Source organism: Lissotriton vulgaris, chromosome 2_1 (genome assembly GCF_964263255.1).
Source record: "Lissotriton vulgaris chromosome 2_1, aLisVul1.2, whole genome shotgun sequence".
In the NCBI taxonomy this organism is placed as follows: Eukaryota; Metazoa; Chordata; class Amphibia; order Caudata; family Salamandridae; genus Lissotriton; species Lissotriton vulgaris.
The window spans coordinates 221951091-221970436 of record NC_141687.1 but is presented as its reverse complement, the minus strand read 5'-3'; the positions used below and the strand labels follow the sequence as shown (position 1 = coordinate 221970436).

Sequence of the window (19346 nt, the reverse complement as noted above, 5' to 3'; positions counted from 1 at the left end):
AGCACAAGGGAAATGCTATAAACAGCAAAGCGAGTAACCGGCAGGCAGGCACGGACCGCGCCTCTCGGAGGAGGGGGCGCGGTCAGCGGCAGCGCGACAGGCAGCGAGGCAGCTAGGCAGGGCAGAGGGGCACACGCAGCAGCTGGTGGCCGTGCGGCGCGGGGGTGTCCCACAAGTGGGTCACACAATATGGAGTCTTCAGTGCCTAATTGGTGCCGGTGGTTGCAGGTGGTGGGCACACGCATTCATTTTGGTGACGAGGTCTTATTTATCATCATTAAACTATTACTGAGAGCTAAAGAGAGAGAGAGATACAAAAAGGGGAGGTAGGGAAAGATCGGACAACAGTGACAAAGGAAGAAAGCACAGATGAAAAAGAACGTGCAACTGTGAAATCAAAATACAGTAAGTTTACGGTGTTGAAGAAAGAGGCATAAGGTGGAATCATGACTATGCAGCTTTGATAGCAGCTCCTAGACGCTGTGCCACAAGTGGCAGGCTCCTACAAAAACGTTGGGGCACCACACATATATATATTTTCTACAAATTAAAAACTGGGGGGCGGGTCTTTAACCGATTTGTAAACCATGGAAACATTACAACTCCTCTGCACTGTAAGAATACTGCAGTTTGAAATAATATACATTCAGTGGCGGTTGCCTTGGAACGGGGGTGGTGGGGCGATGAAAAAACTAATAATATAAACTTATCTCCGCCGCCACTGCACGTCTCCCCTCCATCCTCACTCAGCACTGGCAGCATCGGAAGCACTAGCCAATCACTACGCTGCATGAACAGCACTGGGATTGGTCTGAGCGGCCTGTTAGGCCACGCAGGCAGTGCCTGGGCATGTTCTCCATTGGGCCGTGCAAGACTACCATGTGGAGAACATGCAAAGTGCGCATTACGGTTTGGCCGGCCCAAGAGGGCGGGCCAAACCATTATGCACACTGGCGAGCTCAGCCCCGGCTTCGAGTCCCGTGCAAAGAAATGATAATATGATGTTATTATCATTTATTTTTTTTGCACTGCTCAAAGAGCAGCGGGCGACGCTCACTGTACATTTATTTATTGAGTTTTATATAGCGCTGGCTAGACCTAGAGGTATCAGAGCGCTTTACATGAGGAAGAAACCTTGTTTCAGAACATGGTTACAAAGTTACATCAGTTACTGGAGCGAAAGTTACAGGAATTACACGAGTACAAAAGCATAGCATAAACATGAGGATATTCTGCAGAAAACGTTTGTTGTTTAACCATGAGCATGATGTAATGTATCTTTCTGGGATGTAGCCAGAATACTATGGTGGAACCAGAAGTGTTATTCCTATAAGAAAGATAAGAGATCTGTGTCAGTTGGTGATTACGGTTGATCGAGGAGTTTTGGTTTGTATGGTTTGTCGTTTTTGCTTTTGTCATTACTAATTCTCTACTGTCTGCCTAATTTATAAAAATTTATTTTTTTGCAGAGGAAGGCAACTTTTGTTTACTGCCCTACATCTGGTTTAGCTGTTGGAGACGAATCCTCAAATTTTGCTGGTTGGGTCTTTCCCTTTTCTGGTGTGGTTTTATTAAATGACTTTGTAAATGAAGAAGAGGAGTGCATGATGACGTCTGTGATGGATCAGGATACTTGGAAGGTATCACAGTCTGGTCGGAGGAAACAGGTGAGAGTCACAATTAGTACATATCTGTTCTCAGATATAAAGTGAAAACAACACAGAGAACCCTCACTTCTAAATGACACCTACCTTGTCCCTTTTTGGCATTGATTAGAAAGTCTCCAAAGTAACAAGATAGTTAACTACAGCTGCTGTTCCTTGGGACAGCTTTTACTTCGTAAAATGCTGGAGTGTGGCCTCTGTAGAAGCAAACAGTGGCAGTGCTAGAAATTCACTGAAAAAACCACAGGTTACAGTGACATTATAGTTAGAAATTAGCATTTAAAAATCTTAGAAATTCACAGAAAAAAATAATGGTTACACAGACGTTATAGTTAGGCTGATATTTCACTTGTACAAAACCACAGAAATTCAGCCGTTCTATTTAGCTTAGCTAACTATAACTTGCACCCCCGCAATGCACTGCATATGACCTCACATATTGCATCACTCATGACATTGTAAGTGACATCACTTATGACACCTCAAATGAGTTTTTTCTTCATGGAGAATGAAACTGCTACCACATCAAAGTGGCAGTGGCACCATGCATCACGCAAGCCCTAACACACTCACAAGAAGGTAGTTGTTGTTTCTCAAGATAGGAACATCAATCTTGAGAAAAAGCCAAAGTACCTGTGAGTATGGTTGAGATCAAGGCGCTTCCTCCACCTCCTTAACAGAAATTGATTGACTAAACTTCAGAGCTTGTTCCATATCTTCACTCATAACGACATCCGTATGCTCAGAATTTAAAACTCTGTTTAAGGGGTTAAAGATATGTGAATAATGTGACACCCAGGCATCTCCTGGTATCGGGAAATCCATTTATTGTGTAGAGGTTTCTAAGAAAACTGGACAGTTAATAACTTCCTAGAACTTTTTTATGTACTTTGGGTGAGGCAGACCAGCGTGAGCTACCTACCTTTACAGCAGGTTCATGAAAGCAGCCAGTGCATTACAGGTGAGTGTACCATAAAATATGGAAATCTCTCCATCCACTTTGTCTTCAAGTAGGGAATGGTTCGGTAAAACAATCATAGACATAGCTACCGTTGGGCCTAAGGAACTCTAAAGTCTCTGTGGAGTTCCGTCTGCACAGGTGAAATGCCGCCTAGAGCTTTAATAAGGAGTTTCATTAAATTCCTGCAACAATATACAAACTTTGAACTCCCTATAATATGACCAGTCTTATTTCCACCCAGTCCTGCTACTTCACTGAGCATGCCTCCCACTCGTAGAGGTGTTTTCCTCATAACCCTAGCCTTTAATTATTGAGTATTTCATGCTGTCCATTCATTTTGCATTTATCAAAGCAACTGTAGTACATCCCCTCCTATACAAAATTATAGGGCCAAAACTTATTTACTCAGGACACCCACCCAAAATGCCCGTCCAGTTGACTCAAATGCTTTCTCGGTGTCGGAAGACCCCACTACTAGGTCCTTCTCTAGCTCCCAGCCCTATCCAGGTAGGTGAACAAGCGTTGCATATTTGAACAGCTACATCTATAAAGCGCAAAACACAATTGATTGGAATGTATAAGATGGGTGTCTGGAATTGCTAACTAGCCATGTATACACCTCAGCCTTGCGGCTCAGCCATCCTATACGTTTTATTAATAGAAGTTTGAATTAGTGTAGAGCCCTATTTGGGTGTTTGTGCTCACATATGATAGAGGGTGTTTCGGATCTTGCAGTAACTAAACAAAAGTGTATGTAAAATAAAAGGGAAAGTGATTTAAATATATGCAAATCCTCAGTACTATAATTATTTGAACCTTGTTAGATCCCCTGCAAATGATGGTGGGAAGTGACCCGATTTTGTTTTAGATCTTGATACACACCTTTAATTTGGTCAACTAATTTGCATGCTTGGTAGCTCTGGAATGGTTGGCGGGTGTAGCATCTAAGTTATGCGATTCCGTAGCCACTTAAGAGTCCTGCCATTTGAGCATGCTTGCTAAAGAAGAGCTCCATATACATGGTATCTAGTAGAGGTTATGGGTGGGATCCTCCTCAGATCCCTCTTTGAAATGGAAAATTTTGAACATTTGTATTCCCTAATACAGTTGATCAGAGCAATATAGAAAGCTCAGATCCATTAATTGAAAGCAGAGACAAACCCATGTGTCTTATTACTGATCCTAAGACCAATATGGGACATTTTTCTTTGTCCAGCAAGAACATTGGAACAAGGTTTTAGGATCGATCAAGCAGTCATTACTGCAGCATTGCTTGGGGTGGAGGGGGATAATCGGAGTGTCCTGGTGTGGTACAAACCAGTGTTGCTTTGGGTATAACAACTGTTTGGTTACACTCCAGAACCATGCAAAGAGTAAGAGATCAGCCACAATTATAACAGCGATTTGTAAGTTCATGTATAGATTCAAACTATAAAAGACAGCCGGTCCCCTGTGCCAGCTCCCTCTCGCTACTGTGGTCTTCCTTCGCCCTCAGTTATTGTGGCATTAATTGATAGCATAATTGTTTCGGTCTTTTCTGCATAGCCGCTGTCACCGCTTTTTCGCTTTGGAAATACTGTTTTGCTTAGCCTCTCATCGTCCATTTACACTGTACATGCTGTGATTCTGTTTTACTTTGAAATAACTCTCTTCTGTGTTTTTGGCGCTCCCCCCACTTGTTTTACCTGCCGTTTTAAGGTCGAGCGCACCGCGCATGCGCTGGTCTAGAAAAAAGACCTCTTGGAATCACTTTGGACTTTCCACACGCTCGTGCGTGTGTTTTTTTTCTGCATTATTTTAAACCAAACAGAAGAACGTTAGCAATCGACATTTTACTCTAACTGTTGTGGAGAAAAAACAAACATCCACAGCAGGTAGGCACAGCGTAACTCTACAGAGTGCATCTTTTAGCTCCCCCACCTCAGAAATCTGCAAGCACTTCTCCTTTCATTCCTTTAAATTTTTTGCATTATATATAGGCTGTTCGGAATTCGGTTAAAACCGACTCTGCCCGATACTACCCTACTGACTGCAAATCAGCTGACCCGGTTTAAACCGAGTATCGCTGAATTTTTCACATTTGATTCACCACTTGGCCATTTACACCTTTTGGCCACTTGAGGGAGCCAAAGCGCATCTCATGAATTCTTCTCAGCGTGTCTGTTTTCCTTTCAGCATGTCTCATGGATTCTGCTCTGCCGGTCTATTTATTCGAAGTGCGCCAGCTCGTTAAGTCAGCTGCTGTCCTAGGGCTTTTGTTCCTGTGCGAAAGCGCTTGCTTCGCAATACTTCTACATCACACAGCGCTGTTCCAGAAGTATGCCGCAGTCTTCATACACTCACGAATACGTCGCGCAGGGGTTCTAGATATGTTCTAGACACTATCTCTCTGATTATTCATGTGAGCAAGTACAGCGCTTTGGGGTGAATACACAAACTCCCTTACCCCAAAAGCGTTTCAACTCTCTTGAAGCTCCTTCACGTTTGAGTCACTACATTTAGACTTTCACCCCTCAGCTGCGTCATGCTGCAGAGGCAGATCCATTTTAACTGCCTCTGCACACGCAGGTACTTTGCCACTGACTCTGTGCTGTTCTGACTGAGGCTCCTCATCGCCAAGGCATTGGTAATTCCATGAAACATTTACCCCTGGACCGCCGAGTAATGACGTGTTAAAGCGTCACATTTTTTAAGCAGCCCTGGGCATGTACACAGTGTCAGCCCTGTACTCCAGAGGCTGCCTTTCAGTCAATTAGAGCTGCCTCGTACAACCCCTCCCGTTCCCAAGTGTCACACAGTGATGACTTGGGAAAGGGAAGGGTTACAGCCTTTCCAAGAGGCCCTCCAGGCCGTGATACCCGTGAGGGCAGGTCAGAAGCGGCTTGTGGCACTCATTGGTGCATTAGGACACCACTCCCCTTAGCGTCTGCACCTCCATGGTGACGTGCAGCATGCCCGACCCGCACACCTTTAACAGAGAGCTTCCAATCCGCTCTGCAGGAAGTATGAACTTGTACTTTGACCAAGGACAGCTCTACCAAATATATTTACATTTAAACTACTGCACCACTCGTATATACGTCTTTTTGCCAGTTCACCTCAGGCCTGACTAGCCGCAGCCTCTGCTATCCCAGGATTGTGACCCCATAAACAGCTCCTCAAGGCCATTTTAATTACGAGCATCTGCTCTTCCGGTATCCCGGCAGAAGAGACTTTCTTAAGAGAGTGTCTGTATCAGCCCACCCCCCACCCCCGTCGTGTGTGTCACCTCGGGCTGGCACAGCTTTGATGCCTGGCGTCTGTCTCATTGCAGCCACACCCGAGTAGTTAACAGGTCTTTAAAAGACCATTTACTTGTAATTTAGGCTTTTGTTTTCACCCCTTGTTACAGCCACTGTCAGACTGGATGTACAGCGCCCCTTGCAATTCCAGCAGTGAAGCCCCCCTCCTCCCCTTCCTGAGCTCTCTTGCCACTGCCTGCAGTTCCGAGTGCTAGCCATGGCCGGGAGCCAAGAACCGAGCTCTAATAAATAAATATAAATTAATCTCGCTCGTGACCTAGTGCTCTCCGTCGTGCTTCTGCTCGTGGTGGGGGCACAAACTACGAGGGATGTATCACCCTTCAACCAGATTTTTGAGTGGGGAGTTTAGGGGCAATTCCCACCACCAGATTTTTTAAGTGGCAAATGAAGAATAAACAAATCTTCTTCAGATCTTTGGGGACTGCACAACATCTTTGTTTAATTTTTTTTCTTCTTTTAATTGTGGTACTTAAGGTATTAAACTTCTACCAATATCGTTCAGTTATGTAAGCCAAGGGACCCAGCGATTTATTTATGCGATTTTATATAGCGCAGACTTTACCCGAAGGTGTCAGAGCGCTTCACAATAGGAACAGTAATGATACATGAGGAGAAAATTACTAGTGAACAAATTAGAAAAGCAAACGTTAAGTTACATGAATCAAAAGTGACAATAGTGAGCAACCAAAATACATGAGGTAGCAATCGGTACATTACAGGAGGAAAAAGTGATATGTGTGCAGGTTACAAAAGCGAACAAAGTACAAGTAGAGGTATAATACTGCAATAAGCGATGGGGAATGAAGGTGCTATTTTATGTTAAAGCTATAGCTGGAACGCCTGTTTTGAAAACAAAGTGTTTTTAGGAAAGTTTAGCTCCTGATCGCAATTAGCTACAAGCATTGGCAAAGCCTCGTGCCATGTGTTGCAGTGTAACAGAAGGCCCATTGTAAAGGTTGAATGGTCACCTTTCTGTTGCTTATGGCTATGTTTGACTGTTAAACTTGGTACTAATGAAGTACAATCTATTCCCAGACAGTGTTAACAAGTGTTGAAATAGTGAAGCAATACTATCAGCAAATGTGCCGCATTATGCAGCATAGTTTACATTTTCTTGCTGCATAACTCTGTCAACCCTGCCACGTAATTTGGCACTCTTCTGCAGCATAATTGGCCCTCTCCTGCAGCATAATTGGCCCTCTTCTGCAGCATAATTGTTCCTCTTCTGCCGCATAATTCCAGTGCCCTATAACTACGTATCATTTTCCTTAGCTATTCACTTTGCGAGCACATTGAAATAATTTGGTGAAGGATCTGTGTTCTAAAAACCGAACTTCTCTGTGTGTAACATAAAACAATCTTGCTTTACATTTAATAGTAATATAGGCTGTATAAACAATTAGAGAAAGTAAACCGGCATTTTGGGTAACTCGTGGGAAGTTAGTCAGTGCATGGGAGTATGTATGTGTTCTTGAATATTTCATGTTTAAAAAAGTAAAACTGAACTGTAGAGCAGTATACAATTTCTGAATAAAAATTGAAAAAGCAATCATAAAAGCAAAGTGTTCCATAAACCCCGGTAAAACACCGTTTCAGTTGTTTTTTATGGCGCGAAAATGAGTAAACACTGAAAAGCACTGTTTTTTTGAGGTATGGAAATCACTGGAAAACACTGAAAAAACACCACGAGAATTTACCAAAAATAGAAACTGAAAACAGGAAAGCCTAATTATATAGCACGAATGAAGGTAGCAAAACACTTTACATAAGTACTAGTTCCATTACAGAAATCTGCCCAGTGGGTGATAATGTGCTGCATGGCTAAACACTTATAAGGTCCCAAAGACGAGATCTATTGCCTATGCCAATGCTTGTTTTCCGTGCTTTACCTCCTGCTTCCGTCCCCTAGTTTACCTTGGCCAGCGCCCTCCCTCCTCACAGGGGCTACTTATGGAGGTGGCAGTGGGCGCGTTGCCGGCAAGCCAAAGGCAAGGACGCCTGTGCCTGGACTGCACCAGGGACTCTGGCTCTCCTGAGGCTAATTGCTGCTGAACTCCGAGCCCTGGACCTAGGACTCTGCTACAACAACTGCTGTCACACCTCTCTCTGATCTACTGTGGGACCGTTCATCTACTGCCACTGCCTCTTCTCCTGCAACACCGGAGCATAAACATGGACGGTGACCGCAACCACGCCTACCACGACCAGCCCAGACCATCTTCACTGCCTACTGTTTAACGCCTGATCTCTCCACAACCATTCAACCGAAATCTGGGACACCATCACCCCTTCCCACCTCCCCCCTCCCCCCCCCCCCTGCCCAACTTCATCTTCCTCACAGAGACCTGGCTCAACTTGCTTCCGCGCCCAACATATCCTCAGCAACCTCCGCCACCTACAGGATAAAACATCAATACAGCTTCAATACAAAGGTGGGATCGCCACCATCCACAAGGAAACCATCAAATGCACCACATTCACGGACGCCACCCTGATCATGATCAACTTCCAACTCCATACCTATGGTAAAACCAACTTAACCCTCGCCTACAGACCCATAGGACCTCTTCCCCCACACACAAGATGCACATTCACCCAGGCCCTCATAACCAGCAGACTCGACTACGGCAACGCGCTCTATGTCAGCAGGCTCCAGACCATCCAAAACACTGCTGCCAGATTCATCCTAGACATCCCCAGAAGTGCTCACATCACTCCCTACCTCACTGAACTACACCGGCTGCCCATCCAGAAACGTTTCCGAATCAGCCTGCTCATCCACACCTAGATGCCCTCCACAACACTGGACCGTCATACCTCAACGACGGACTTCAACTTTACAAACCTGCTACACTCTACACCTCTCACAAATCCCCACATAAGTCAGGCGCGTACCTTCTCGTTCATTGCTGCCAAGAACTGGAATGAACTTTCCCAACACATCTGGACAGCTCCTTCACTTCTGAATGAAACTGAAGATTTGGCTGTTCAACTAGGAGCTATGCCCAACCCACGTTTCTGTTCCAGCACTTGGATACCCTCACGGGTGATGAGCTGCATCATGCAAATTGACATAACATTCCCATATCATGACCACATACTAGCTTGAATGTGTCACCACTGTATCTCCATTCCATTTTTTGTGCATTGAGAGCTGCTGCAGAAGGAACGGAGCACAGTGGATGCGTATTCAGAAGAATGCTGTTTCCATGGAACATGTATTATGAAATAGATTTTAATAAAATACACTGCCCATTTTGATAGTCGGAAGCTCCACATTCTAGCACACAGCACAATGGCAGCTGGTTCCTCCATTCAATTCGAAAGTACACTGAGGGACATTGGATGCCACAATAAAACACTGATTCCATTCTATTTCTCTATTATGGACGTCAAATTGTTTATACATTTAATAAAGATACACAAGATAGAAACTGATGTTACGGGTTGATAACCAGTAATTCTCCATCATGAGGTACTCATTAGTACTTGTAAACAATGAATAGTATTACAAGTTCATCCCCTTTCAAAGACCGTGCAACAGCTCTAAAGAAGGGATGCTGTAGAAATAGACCGCCTGCATGCCTTACTTCTAGATCCTTAGTATATTGAACAAATTCTAGCTTTCTATGTGCGTAATAGGCAATTATGAGGTCGCTGTGGGTTAAAAAAATAAATATAATGATGGATTTACTGCAATTGCCACATAATCCAGAATCTGCTGGATTCAAGTAATCAAGACGGCCACACATAGTTCCGCGCCGACAGCCTCTAAATCGCTGATTCCTGCTTTCATGTGTTAAACTGGTACTACGGAGGTGAAGCTTTGCCAGACGTTAATAGTTGTCAGAATGGCAAACTACTCCTGCGAGAGATTATGCCATATAATTTTGTCAACCTGCTGCATAATTTGCTCCCCACCTGTCACATATCCACAGTGTCCTGATCCTAACCATTGTATTTGGGCTGTGAGTAAATTCTAAGGGATTTTAAATAATATGTTATGGTGTTCTAACCAAAGCTAACTATTACTTAACTTTAACCTTTATTTTGTTACAGTGATTTTTTTTTGTGCTAATATACCAGAATCAGCAGTTTCCTGTCTCCAACCTGCTATGTGCAGCCAATCCCAACTGCGCAAAGCTTTCATCCGAAAAACCACTGAAATTTGCAAGTTATAGTTAGGATAATAATTAATGCCTCGCATAACTGCTATATAAGCCCTAACTTGCACACCAAGTTAGGGCTTATATAGCAAAGTCCGTGGAGGGGCACCCTCCGGACTCAATCGGGAGCACTGCGCTAAGGGGACCCCCTTGGAGCTTGCCCCCCCCCCGCACTGTGAGGGCCTGTGTTACGCCACTGAAATGTTGTAAATCATCTTATAGATGAGCTTACATTTCACATTACCGAAAGAGACAACTATAAATGCAATATATTTTGATTTGAGTATGTATTTTTGTTTAATTATGTTGTACTTTTAGGTGATGTTACTTAATGGCATACATATTGTATTTGGATTTAGTGTGTGAGTTATGGTTTGCAGGGCTGTTGTGCAAGTTATGGGATTGCTGCATAAACCATAATTTGGCCATTACTTCACTTTAAGCTTTCATTTTATCTAGGGATTTTTGTTGTTGTAATATATAAGAATTCCCTGCACCCAACCACCAATCATATACAACAGTTCCCTACACCCAACCGCCATGGGCTACCAAACCCAACTACCCTTGGCCTTTGAATTTTAGCCAAGCCCTGCGCCTAACCCATCAGGAGTAGCACAAGTTCAGTGACCACATGATAAAACTAGTATTTTTGTGTCGTTTGCGAGTATACCATACCTTAAAGGGTAGAATTAGAAATGTATTATGTTGAGCACGATTCTCCGATCAGACAGAATGTCAAGAGTAGTGACATCCCAGTCCTGGCATCAAGGGCGTGACACGCGCAGGCGCCAACCCATTCGTGATGCGCGGCAGAGTCACCTGTAGAGAGGTTGCCTTGGGTACTGTAGTCTTAGGTACTGCAGTGGCCCAGCTACACGCCTATCAGGCTTCCCCCTCCCCTTTCGATGCATCACATGTGGAATGAGGAGCCTCGCTGAACCAAGCCAGTCATGGACAAGGTGCCTGCATAGTGCATCAGTTTGGTGTATGAGCTACTAAGACAGGAGCTTTGTTTCTTTCTTAAGTGCTCAGGGCGGTAAGGAGTATTTTTGTCCTCTAACAAATGTTCCACAATGCACCAAGCAGCTGAGGAAGGACACAGTCGCCTAAAGGTAAGAGCATCCCAGCAGAAGCTAAATGGAGCTGTACCGCTTTACTCTGCCACTCTTTTATTTTGTGCCTAAGCAGGCAAAACACGAGCGCACTGGTCTCCCCAATTTGTGTAAGTCACGTACCCAATGTGACCTTCACTAGTAGCAAACCCTACTAGAATCTGCTTTTAAGTACTATGATGCGAGCTCCTGGAACATGTAGTTTAGAATCATACCCCTCCCCCATCCTAGTGCAGCAATCATTTCTGACCTCACCAGAAATAGCTAAGTATTTTTTTTTTTTTTAATTAGTTCAGAAACATTTCTATTTTTTTTATGTGGGCTTGCTGCACGCTTACATTGTGAAAGGGCCTGCGTCACCCTTACGCCTGCCATGAGGCAGGCATAAGGTTTTGGCGCATTGGCATCCTAGAAGTGGCGCAGCAAAATAACATAGATTTTGCTGCGCTCCTCCTACAAACCTTTCTTGCGGGGGTACAACCACCCTGCATACATTACACTGGGCGCAGGTATAATATAGCGCAGGGGTTTACGAAGGGACGCATCTACTTAGATGCGTCACTTTGTAAATATGGCACAACATGCCGCATTTTTACACCACTGGTGCGTCACAAAAAGTGACGCATCGGTGGCGCAAAAGTGACGCAGGGGCTCATAAACGAGCCCCTGGGTCTTTTTTATGGGAAGCAGAGCACTAGCACTCTTTTAGGAAGCTGTTGCCTCGAACCCGGTCTTACCTCTTCAACTGTATTTCTATGCTCCGCTATCACCGCTTCAGCAGAGCACTGTACTTCTATGCTCCGCTATCACCGCTTCAGCAGAGCACTGTACTTCTATGCTCCGCTATCAACTCTTCAGCAGAGCACTGTACTTCTATGCTCCGCTATCACCGCTTCAGCAGAGCACTGTACTTCTATGCTCCGCTATCACCTCTTCAGCAGAGCACTGTACTTCTATGCTCCGCTATCACCTCTTCAGCAGAGCACTGTACTTCTATGCTCCGCTATCAACTCTTCAGCAGAGCACTGTACTTCTATGCTCCGCTATCACCGCTTCAGCAGAGCACTGTACTTCTATGCTCCGCTATCACCTCTTCAGCAGAGCACTGTACTTCTATGCTCCGCTATCACCTCTTCAGCAGAGCACTGTACTTCTATGCTCCGCTATCACCGCTTCAGCAGAGCACTGTACTTCTATGCTCTGCTATCACCTCTTCAGCAGAGCACTGTACTTCTATGCTCCGCTATCACCGCTTCAGCAGAGCACTGTACTTCTATGCTCCGCAATCACCTCTTCAGCAGAGCACTGTACTTCTATGCTCCGCTATCACCGCTTCAGCAGAGCACTGTACTTCTATGCTCCGCTATCACCTCTTCAGCAGAGCACTGTACTTCTATGCTCCGCTATCACCTCTTCAGCAGAGCACTGTACTTCTATGCTCCGCTATCAACTCTTCAGCAGAGCACTGTACTTCTATGCTCCGCTATCACCGCTTCAGCAGAGCACTGTACTTCTATGCTCCGCTATCACCTCTTCAGCAGAGCACTGTACTTCTATGCTCCGCTATCACCTCTTCAGCAGAGCACTGTACTTCTATGCTCCGCTATCACCTCTTCAGCAGAGCACTGTACTTCTATGCTCCGCTATCACCGCTTCAGCAGAGCACTGTACTTCTATGCTCCGCTATCACCTCTTCAGCAGAGCACTGTACTTCTATGCTCCGCTATCACCTCTTCAGCAGAGCACTGTACTTCTATGCTCCGCTATCAACTCTTCAGCAGAGCACTGTACTTCTATGCTCCGCTATCACCTCTTCAGCAGAGCACTGTACTTCTATGCTCCGCTATCACCTCTTCAGCAGAGCACTGTACTTCTATGCTCCGCTATCACCTCTTCAGCAGAGCACTGTACTTCTATGCTCCGCTATCACCTCTTCAGCAGAGCACTGTACTTCTATGCTCCGCTATCACCTCTTCAGCACTGTACTTCTATGCTCCGCTATCAACTCTTCAGCAGAGCACTGTACTTCTGTGCTCCGCTATCACCTCTTCAGCAGAGCACTGTACTTCTATGCTCCGCTATCACCTCTTCAGCAGAGCACTGTACTTCTATGCTCCGCTATCACCTCTTCAGCAGAGCACTGTATTTCTGTGCTCCGCTATCACCTCTCCAGCAGAGCACTGTACTTCTATGCTCCGCTATCACCTCTTCAGCAGAGCACTGTACTTCTATGCTCCGCTATCACCTCTTCAGCAGAGCACTGTACTTCTATGCTCCGCTATCACCTCTTCAGCAGAGCACTGTATTTCTGTGCTCCGCTATCACCTCTTCAGCAGAGCACTGTATGTCCATGCTCCAAAGCCAATAGCAGGCCCTGTGCTCCCATTTGAAGCATGACTGGCAGTGTAGAGTCTGTAGTGCCGCAAATCAGCAAGCAGGCACGCTGTTTTGCCTTTATTTGATGCACTCCTCTGTTGCTGCAGTAGGACTCATCTGAGCAAGAAACCGCTGCAAATGAATAAAACATGCATATGTTTTTTCTAGCATGCTTCACTAACCCTGCATCTTGTCAGAGCAACAGCAGGTACACTGGTTTAAAATAGCTCTTTGAGAGTTCGGATATGGTCCACTTTCCAGCTAAGCCTTTAGTCATACATGTTGCCACCACAGCGGAATGTTCAGGAAGCGCTGAGCTAAGACTAAGATGCTAGCACTGTTGAAGCTTGATGTCATGTTGAAACATTTTTTCCTGATTACTGTAGCTATGCAGCACTTTATTACTTCATGAAGACACAAATGTCACTTTTGGATTGCCTGTCCTTTTGAAGCAAACTCTGCAAGTGCCCTCAAAACTAGTTATTGGTCACCCACAGAAGAAAGCCAGTGACCTTCACAAATAATGGGCAGCTCATTGATTTGTATCTCTAATCCTACCTCAATTCTTACGCGTATCTCCTGTATGTTTGTAGTGTTGGTTTTGTATATAGTCTATTCTAGTCTTTATCTTACTTTCTGTTTCTAACACATAGCTAGGAGACAGATGCTGCTTGAGTGGCACGTCTTATACACAATTACATTCCACATTAACAGCATCAATGCACTTCATATTTTACATACACACACAAGCTGATTATATATAATTACTCTCAAAGCTACTATAGAAGAGTGAAAAGGTAAGAATGAAAGGTATTTGTAACACAGTATGTATAATAGTATTGGAATGCCGTCAAACAATTAAGTTCTTAATACAAGGAAGAATGAAGCCTCCTTAACAGGTCTGCGCTGTAAAACAAATTCATTATTTCAGCATATATTAAATGTGCCAGGAGGTCAATTACTTAACTCTTGGGTGTTCACAACAGTTGTCAACAACTTTACCCATCCGCAGTCGGTTTCGAAGAGGATCGGTGGCTCACATACAGAGGGCCACCTTTTTCCCTTTTTGAATGGAAATACTGTCCTAGTAAAATTTCTGTAGTTTGTGAAGAATGAGGGGTGTCGTCTGATTGTGCCACATGTTGTGTACATCACTCTCATGATGTTTCTTTGCTCCTGTGAAACATGTTTCTTATGTCATTTTCTACCATTAGCTTGAACGAGCTGTATGCAAAAAGAAATTTAAATTGAACACGGTTTTCTCCCTTCCTGTTTTATAGGATTATGGTCCAAATGTGAACTTCAAGAAGCAGAAGTTGAAAGTTGGCCATTTCAGTGGTTTGCCCAGTTTCAGCAAAGACATTGTGAGGCGGATGGAGGAGCATTCGGTACTTCAAGGTTTCCAACCCGTTGAGCAGTGCAACTTGGATTATGACCCACAGCGAGGATCAGCCATCGATCCTCACTTTGATGACTGGTGGCTGTGGGGGGAGCGGCTGGTCACATTAAATCTACTCTCAGAAACTGTTCTTACCATGTCCTGTGACTCTCCAGATAAAGTCGAGTTATTTAGAGCCTCCAGCAAAGCAGAGAATACAAACCAGACCTCAATTAATGGCACTTTCCACAAAAAGCCAAACATGGTTGACAGAGAAGCTTGTTCGACGACTGTCCCTTCCAGTATTCAGAATAACGGACAGGATCCTTTGACAAGATGTTTGCCATTTAGTGAAGTGCAGGTCTCCATCTGTTTACCACGCAGGTCCTTAGTCATATTATCAGGAGATGCACGACTTAAGTGGAAACACGCTATTTACCGTGAACACATAGTAGATCGCAGGATATGTTGTACATTCAGGGAATTGTCTGCAGAGTTCAGTGCAGGTGGCAAGGAAGAGGAACTGGGCAAGGGACTACTAGACATAGCTTTGAGCTTCAAAGGAAGACCAACCTGACAGAAACAAAGAAAAGACTGCTTACCTACACATTTTTAGAACGGATATTAAGAATCAACATGGTCATGATCCACTCTGTAAACATGCAATTCTCTTAACTAAACAATTTTGTTTCAAATATGCAAATAAATATTTTAAATAATATTACAACCATAATGAAAATTCTGAAACTAGGGAGTGTATAAGAATAAAGGGTATCCATTGGGTTTCGGGAAGGGTTTCTCATGTACCAGAAAGGAAAGACACAAGATCACACATTCCTGGGGCTGTGATAGGAATAGAGGCACATTGTTGAAGATGGAATATTATTTAAACTGGTCAGTAATTGAAATAACAACAGTCCTAAAAATGGTATGTGAATATATCCAAAATAAGTCTTGAATTAAGTCATAAGCAAGGAGAAGAAAAGTTGGCTCTATTTTTGTGGATTAAATCCAGAATATCAGATAATAGTTTGAGAGGAGATGTGGTCTGTCGATTACGTCATTTGGTGCATTACTAGTGTTCTAGAGTTCTGATCCCAACTTTGCACCTTGACAATTATATGAGAATTGGGCAATCGACATTTACCTTAGTCTCATAATTAGGGGCAGATAGAATTCCCCCAATCAGCATCACATGCAATGTAAATAACCTAGCCGTTATTATTTAGGCATTACTTTAACAATCACAGTACAATATTAAGTCCTCATTGATTTGCCTCAAAAGCATGAACGATTAATATTAGTGGATCATCAGAGGAGGACTGTGCAAATACAAAATGTGTACCAGAAATACGATGCCTGCATGACATGACATTCAGCAGTCTTACTAGATGCAAACACAACAACCTTGTATTGCTGAACTTCCCACTTCGCTTTTTCCCCTCATAATGTGAAGGACTGGTACATTTTATTTTCGCCATTGTCACTACTCTGTGTCAAAGTAAGCAATCAGGAATCATTTCTGCTAATATAGTAGGCTTGAGGGTGGTTCTCTAAGCTCTATGGGATATTGGACACTATCAGCCTGATTCATGTACATGCCGTTTTGCGTGTCCCTAATAGCGAATAATAGCGACTCGCTATTGAGAAAACGCAAAACGGCATTCATGTACTTTTCGTGGAAAAAATAGCGACTCGCACGCGGGCGCTAAAGCCGTTAGCGACCTACAAAAAACGCAGAATAATCGCTATTTCCGGACACCAGCGATCGGGATTGCGACTCGCAATCCCGATCGCACGGGATAGCGACTCGCAATTCCGATCGCACGGGATTGCGAGTCGCAATCCCGTGCGATCGGGATTGCGAGTCGCATTCTCGCAGGATCCGGAAATACGGGAAGACGCATTCCGAGCACCGTGATGACATCACAACCAGGAAGCAGCCAAATCCCACCCCCAAACACCACAGTGGCGCAATCATCCGACCGTACACGACGGAAAGCTGCCGCTAAACCGCCGTTAGCGACTCCCGACCCGGCCGAAATAGCGACCGCCATGTCTGCAGAACCTCTGCCTGGCCCCAGCAACAGCGCTAGCCGCAAGCGCAAACTGAAGTTCTCCGAACAGGAGCTGGAGAACCTCATAGAAGGGGTGGTGTCCAAACATGACCAGCTCTTCGGTGCCAACTCCAGGAGGGTCCCAGAACAGGAGAAGCGGAGGATCTGGGTGGGGATTGCCTCCAGCGTGAACTCTGTTGGCGTTGCGGACAGGTCGGTGGAGGAGCTCAAAAAGCGCTGGTACGACCTCCGAGGGCGTGCCAAGGAGAAGGTGGCGGCGCGCCTCGGTGAGTCATCAGGCACTGGAGGTGGTGGACCGACTGTCCCACCCAACACCCCCCTGGAGGACCAGGTAGAGGACACCTTGGAGAGGGAGGCGTGTGTTGGCGTGACCACTCTGGACTCCTCCCGCCCCACCCAAAACACCCAAGGTAAGTGGCATGCGACTGCGACCCTGTCCCCTATGACCGTCCCTGCCCGAATAGGCTCACTCATTGGCCCTTAATCATTCCCATGTTGTGCATCAGCAAATGCCCTGAGGCAATGTGGGAGACGTAGTATGTCCACAATGTAGTAGTACCACAATGCGGCCAGAAAGGTTCCTAAGCGCACAAATCCACAGCCATCCAGGGAATGTCACCCAGCATGCATGTAACATCTGCACGTCTGACAGTCACATGCACCTAATGAGTATCCACTTACCCTCACAGGTGCGGATGATAGCAGTGACAGTGAGAGGCTGGTGATCGTCGAGGAGGCCCAGGAGGAGGAATTCCTACCTGCTACCCAGCCACCATCCCCTGCCGCTGCGCCAACACCAGCAGCCAGGCCCCCCACCTTACCTGCTGCAACACCTGCAGGCCCACCGGTTACCAAGGCCAGGCCCCCCACCTTACCTGCTGCAACATCTGCAGGCCCACCGGCTGCCAAGGCCAGGCCCGCCACCAATGTGCCTCCAGTGCCTGCCGCACCTGCGACACCAGCTGCTACAACACCTGCAGCTCGTCCACCACGATCTGGGCCAGCCACATCCGCTACACAGCGGCAGAACAGCAGGAGGGGCAAAGGGCATCTCCATGCCTGCATGAGCGTGGAGCGGCGAATGCTCCGTCTACACCAGAGGCAGTCGCAGCAGCAAGGAGCCATCCAGCTCCAGCTGCAGAAGATCGGCCGCAATGTGGCGGGAGTCGGCCAGCGGGTGGACCGCATGACGGCGGCCATTGAGCGCATGACGGCGGCAATGGAGGCCAATACTGCTGCGCTGGGGAAGCAGCGCAGTGTTGCACGCAGGCGCCACCACCAGCTGCTGAGCCAGATGTTGACCTATAGTCGCTCCAATTGTGTGGCAGCAAATGCCACCACCCAGCTGTCGCGGCGCTCTATGACCCAGCAGCACCAGCTGGTCCAGTGCTGCGAGGAGATTACCCGGGTGCTGGAGCACTTGACCACCGCTGTGGTCCCACTGCTCACACCTGTGGTACCGGCCATTGTAGGGGGAGATGATGGGAGTGAGGCTGCCTCCAGCGTGAGCAGCAACTCTGCCACGCAGGCCCCCCCACCTAGGCGCAGCACCAGGGCTACGCCTGGTCCATCTGCCCAGGATGAGGAAGAGCCTCAAAGGCGCCTGGGAAATGTGCGCAGGAAGCACCAATGACATTGTGTCAGGGACACAGGCGCAGGCTGAAGATAAGCCTGCCATGAACATATACATGCAGTATGCTGGAATACTGTATTTTTTTGTAAATAGTTCTTACCATGACCCTTTTCTGTTGTGAATCAAACAAATACATTTATTTTGAAGCATACATTCGCCTTGTGTTATCATTACATTTTGCATGCAATTGTGATATGTGGGGTGGGGGAAGGGGGTGGGCTAGAAATTGTTAGCTGTGATGTGGTTGCGACGTCTGTGGCCTTCAGCTGGGTTCTCCCCGCGTGCATGGTGCGCATTTGCTGGTGGCCGGTCGTCCCCCTCTGATTCACTGCCTGAGATGTCAACTGGTATCCTGCGCTTGGTTGCAATGTTATGAAGCATTGCACAGACAGCCACAATGCGGCAGCACGCTGCAGGACTGTAATACATGGCCCCACCTGTCTTGTGCAGTATACGGAACCTGCTCTTGAGCAGGCCAAATGTCCTTTCAATACAGTTCCTTGTCCGGATGTGCGCAACATTGTAGCGCCGTTGCTGAGGTGTGGCAGGGTTGAGGTAAGGGGTCAGGAGGTATTCCCGTAGGGCGTAGCCACTGTCACCTGAATGAGAGGAGCAGATGTTGATTGCCTGTGCAGCGCAGTTACTTCATAGCAATGTGACATTGTCGACAAAGTGT

The 19346-nt window shown here is 46.0% G+C and overlaps 1 protein-coding gene across 2 annotated transcripts in view; it reads left to right on the top strand.

Annotated features, from left to right (window-relative positions):
• Positions 1 to 15678, top strand: part of ALKBH4 (alkB homolog 4, lysine demethylase) — a 36732-nt gene extending 21054 nt beyond the window's left edge. The window contains exons 2-3 of one of the 2 annotated variants that reach the window (XM_086954790.1): positions 1470 to 1667; positions 14862 to 15678. In XM_086954790.1, coding sequence (XP_086810916.1) covers positions 1470 to 1667; positions 14862 to 15536 — 873 coding nt within the window. In that variant the 3' untranslated portion in view covers positions 15537 to 15678. The remainder of the gene's footprint in view (positions 1 to 1469; positions 1668 to 14861) is intronic. The other variant, XM_086954791.1, reaches the window with a different exon arrangement.
• Positions 15679 to 19346: the final 3668 nt, after the last annotated feature.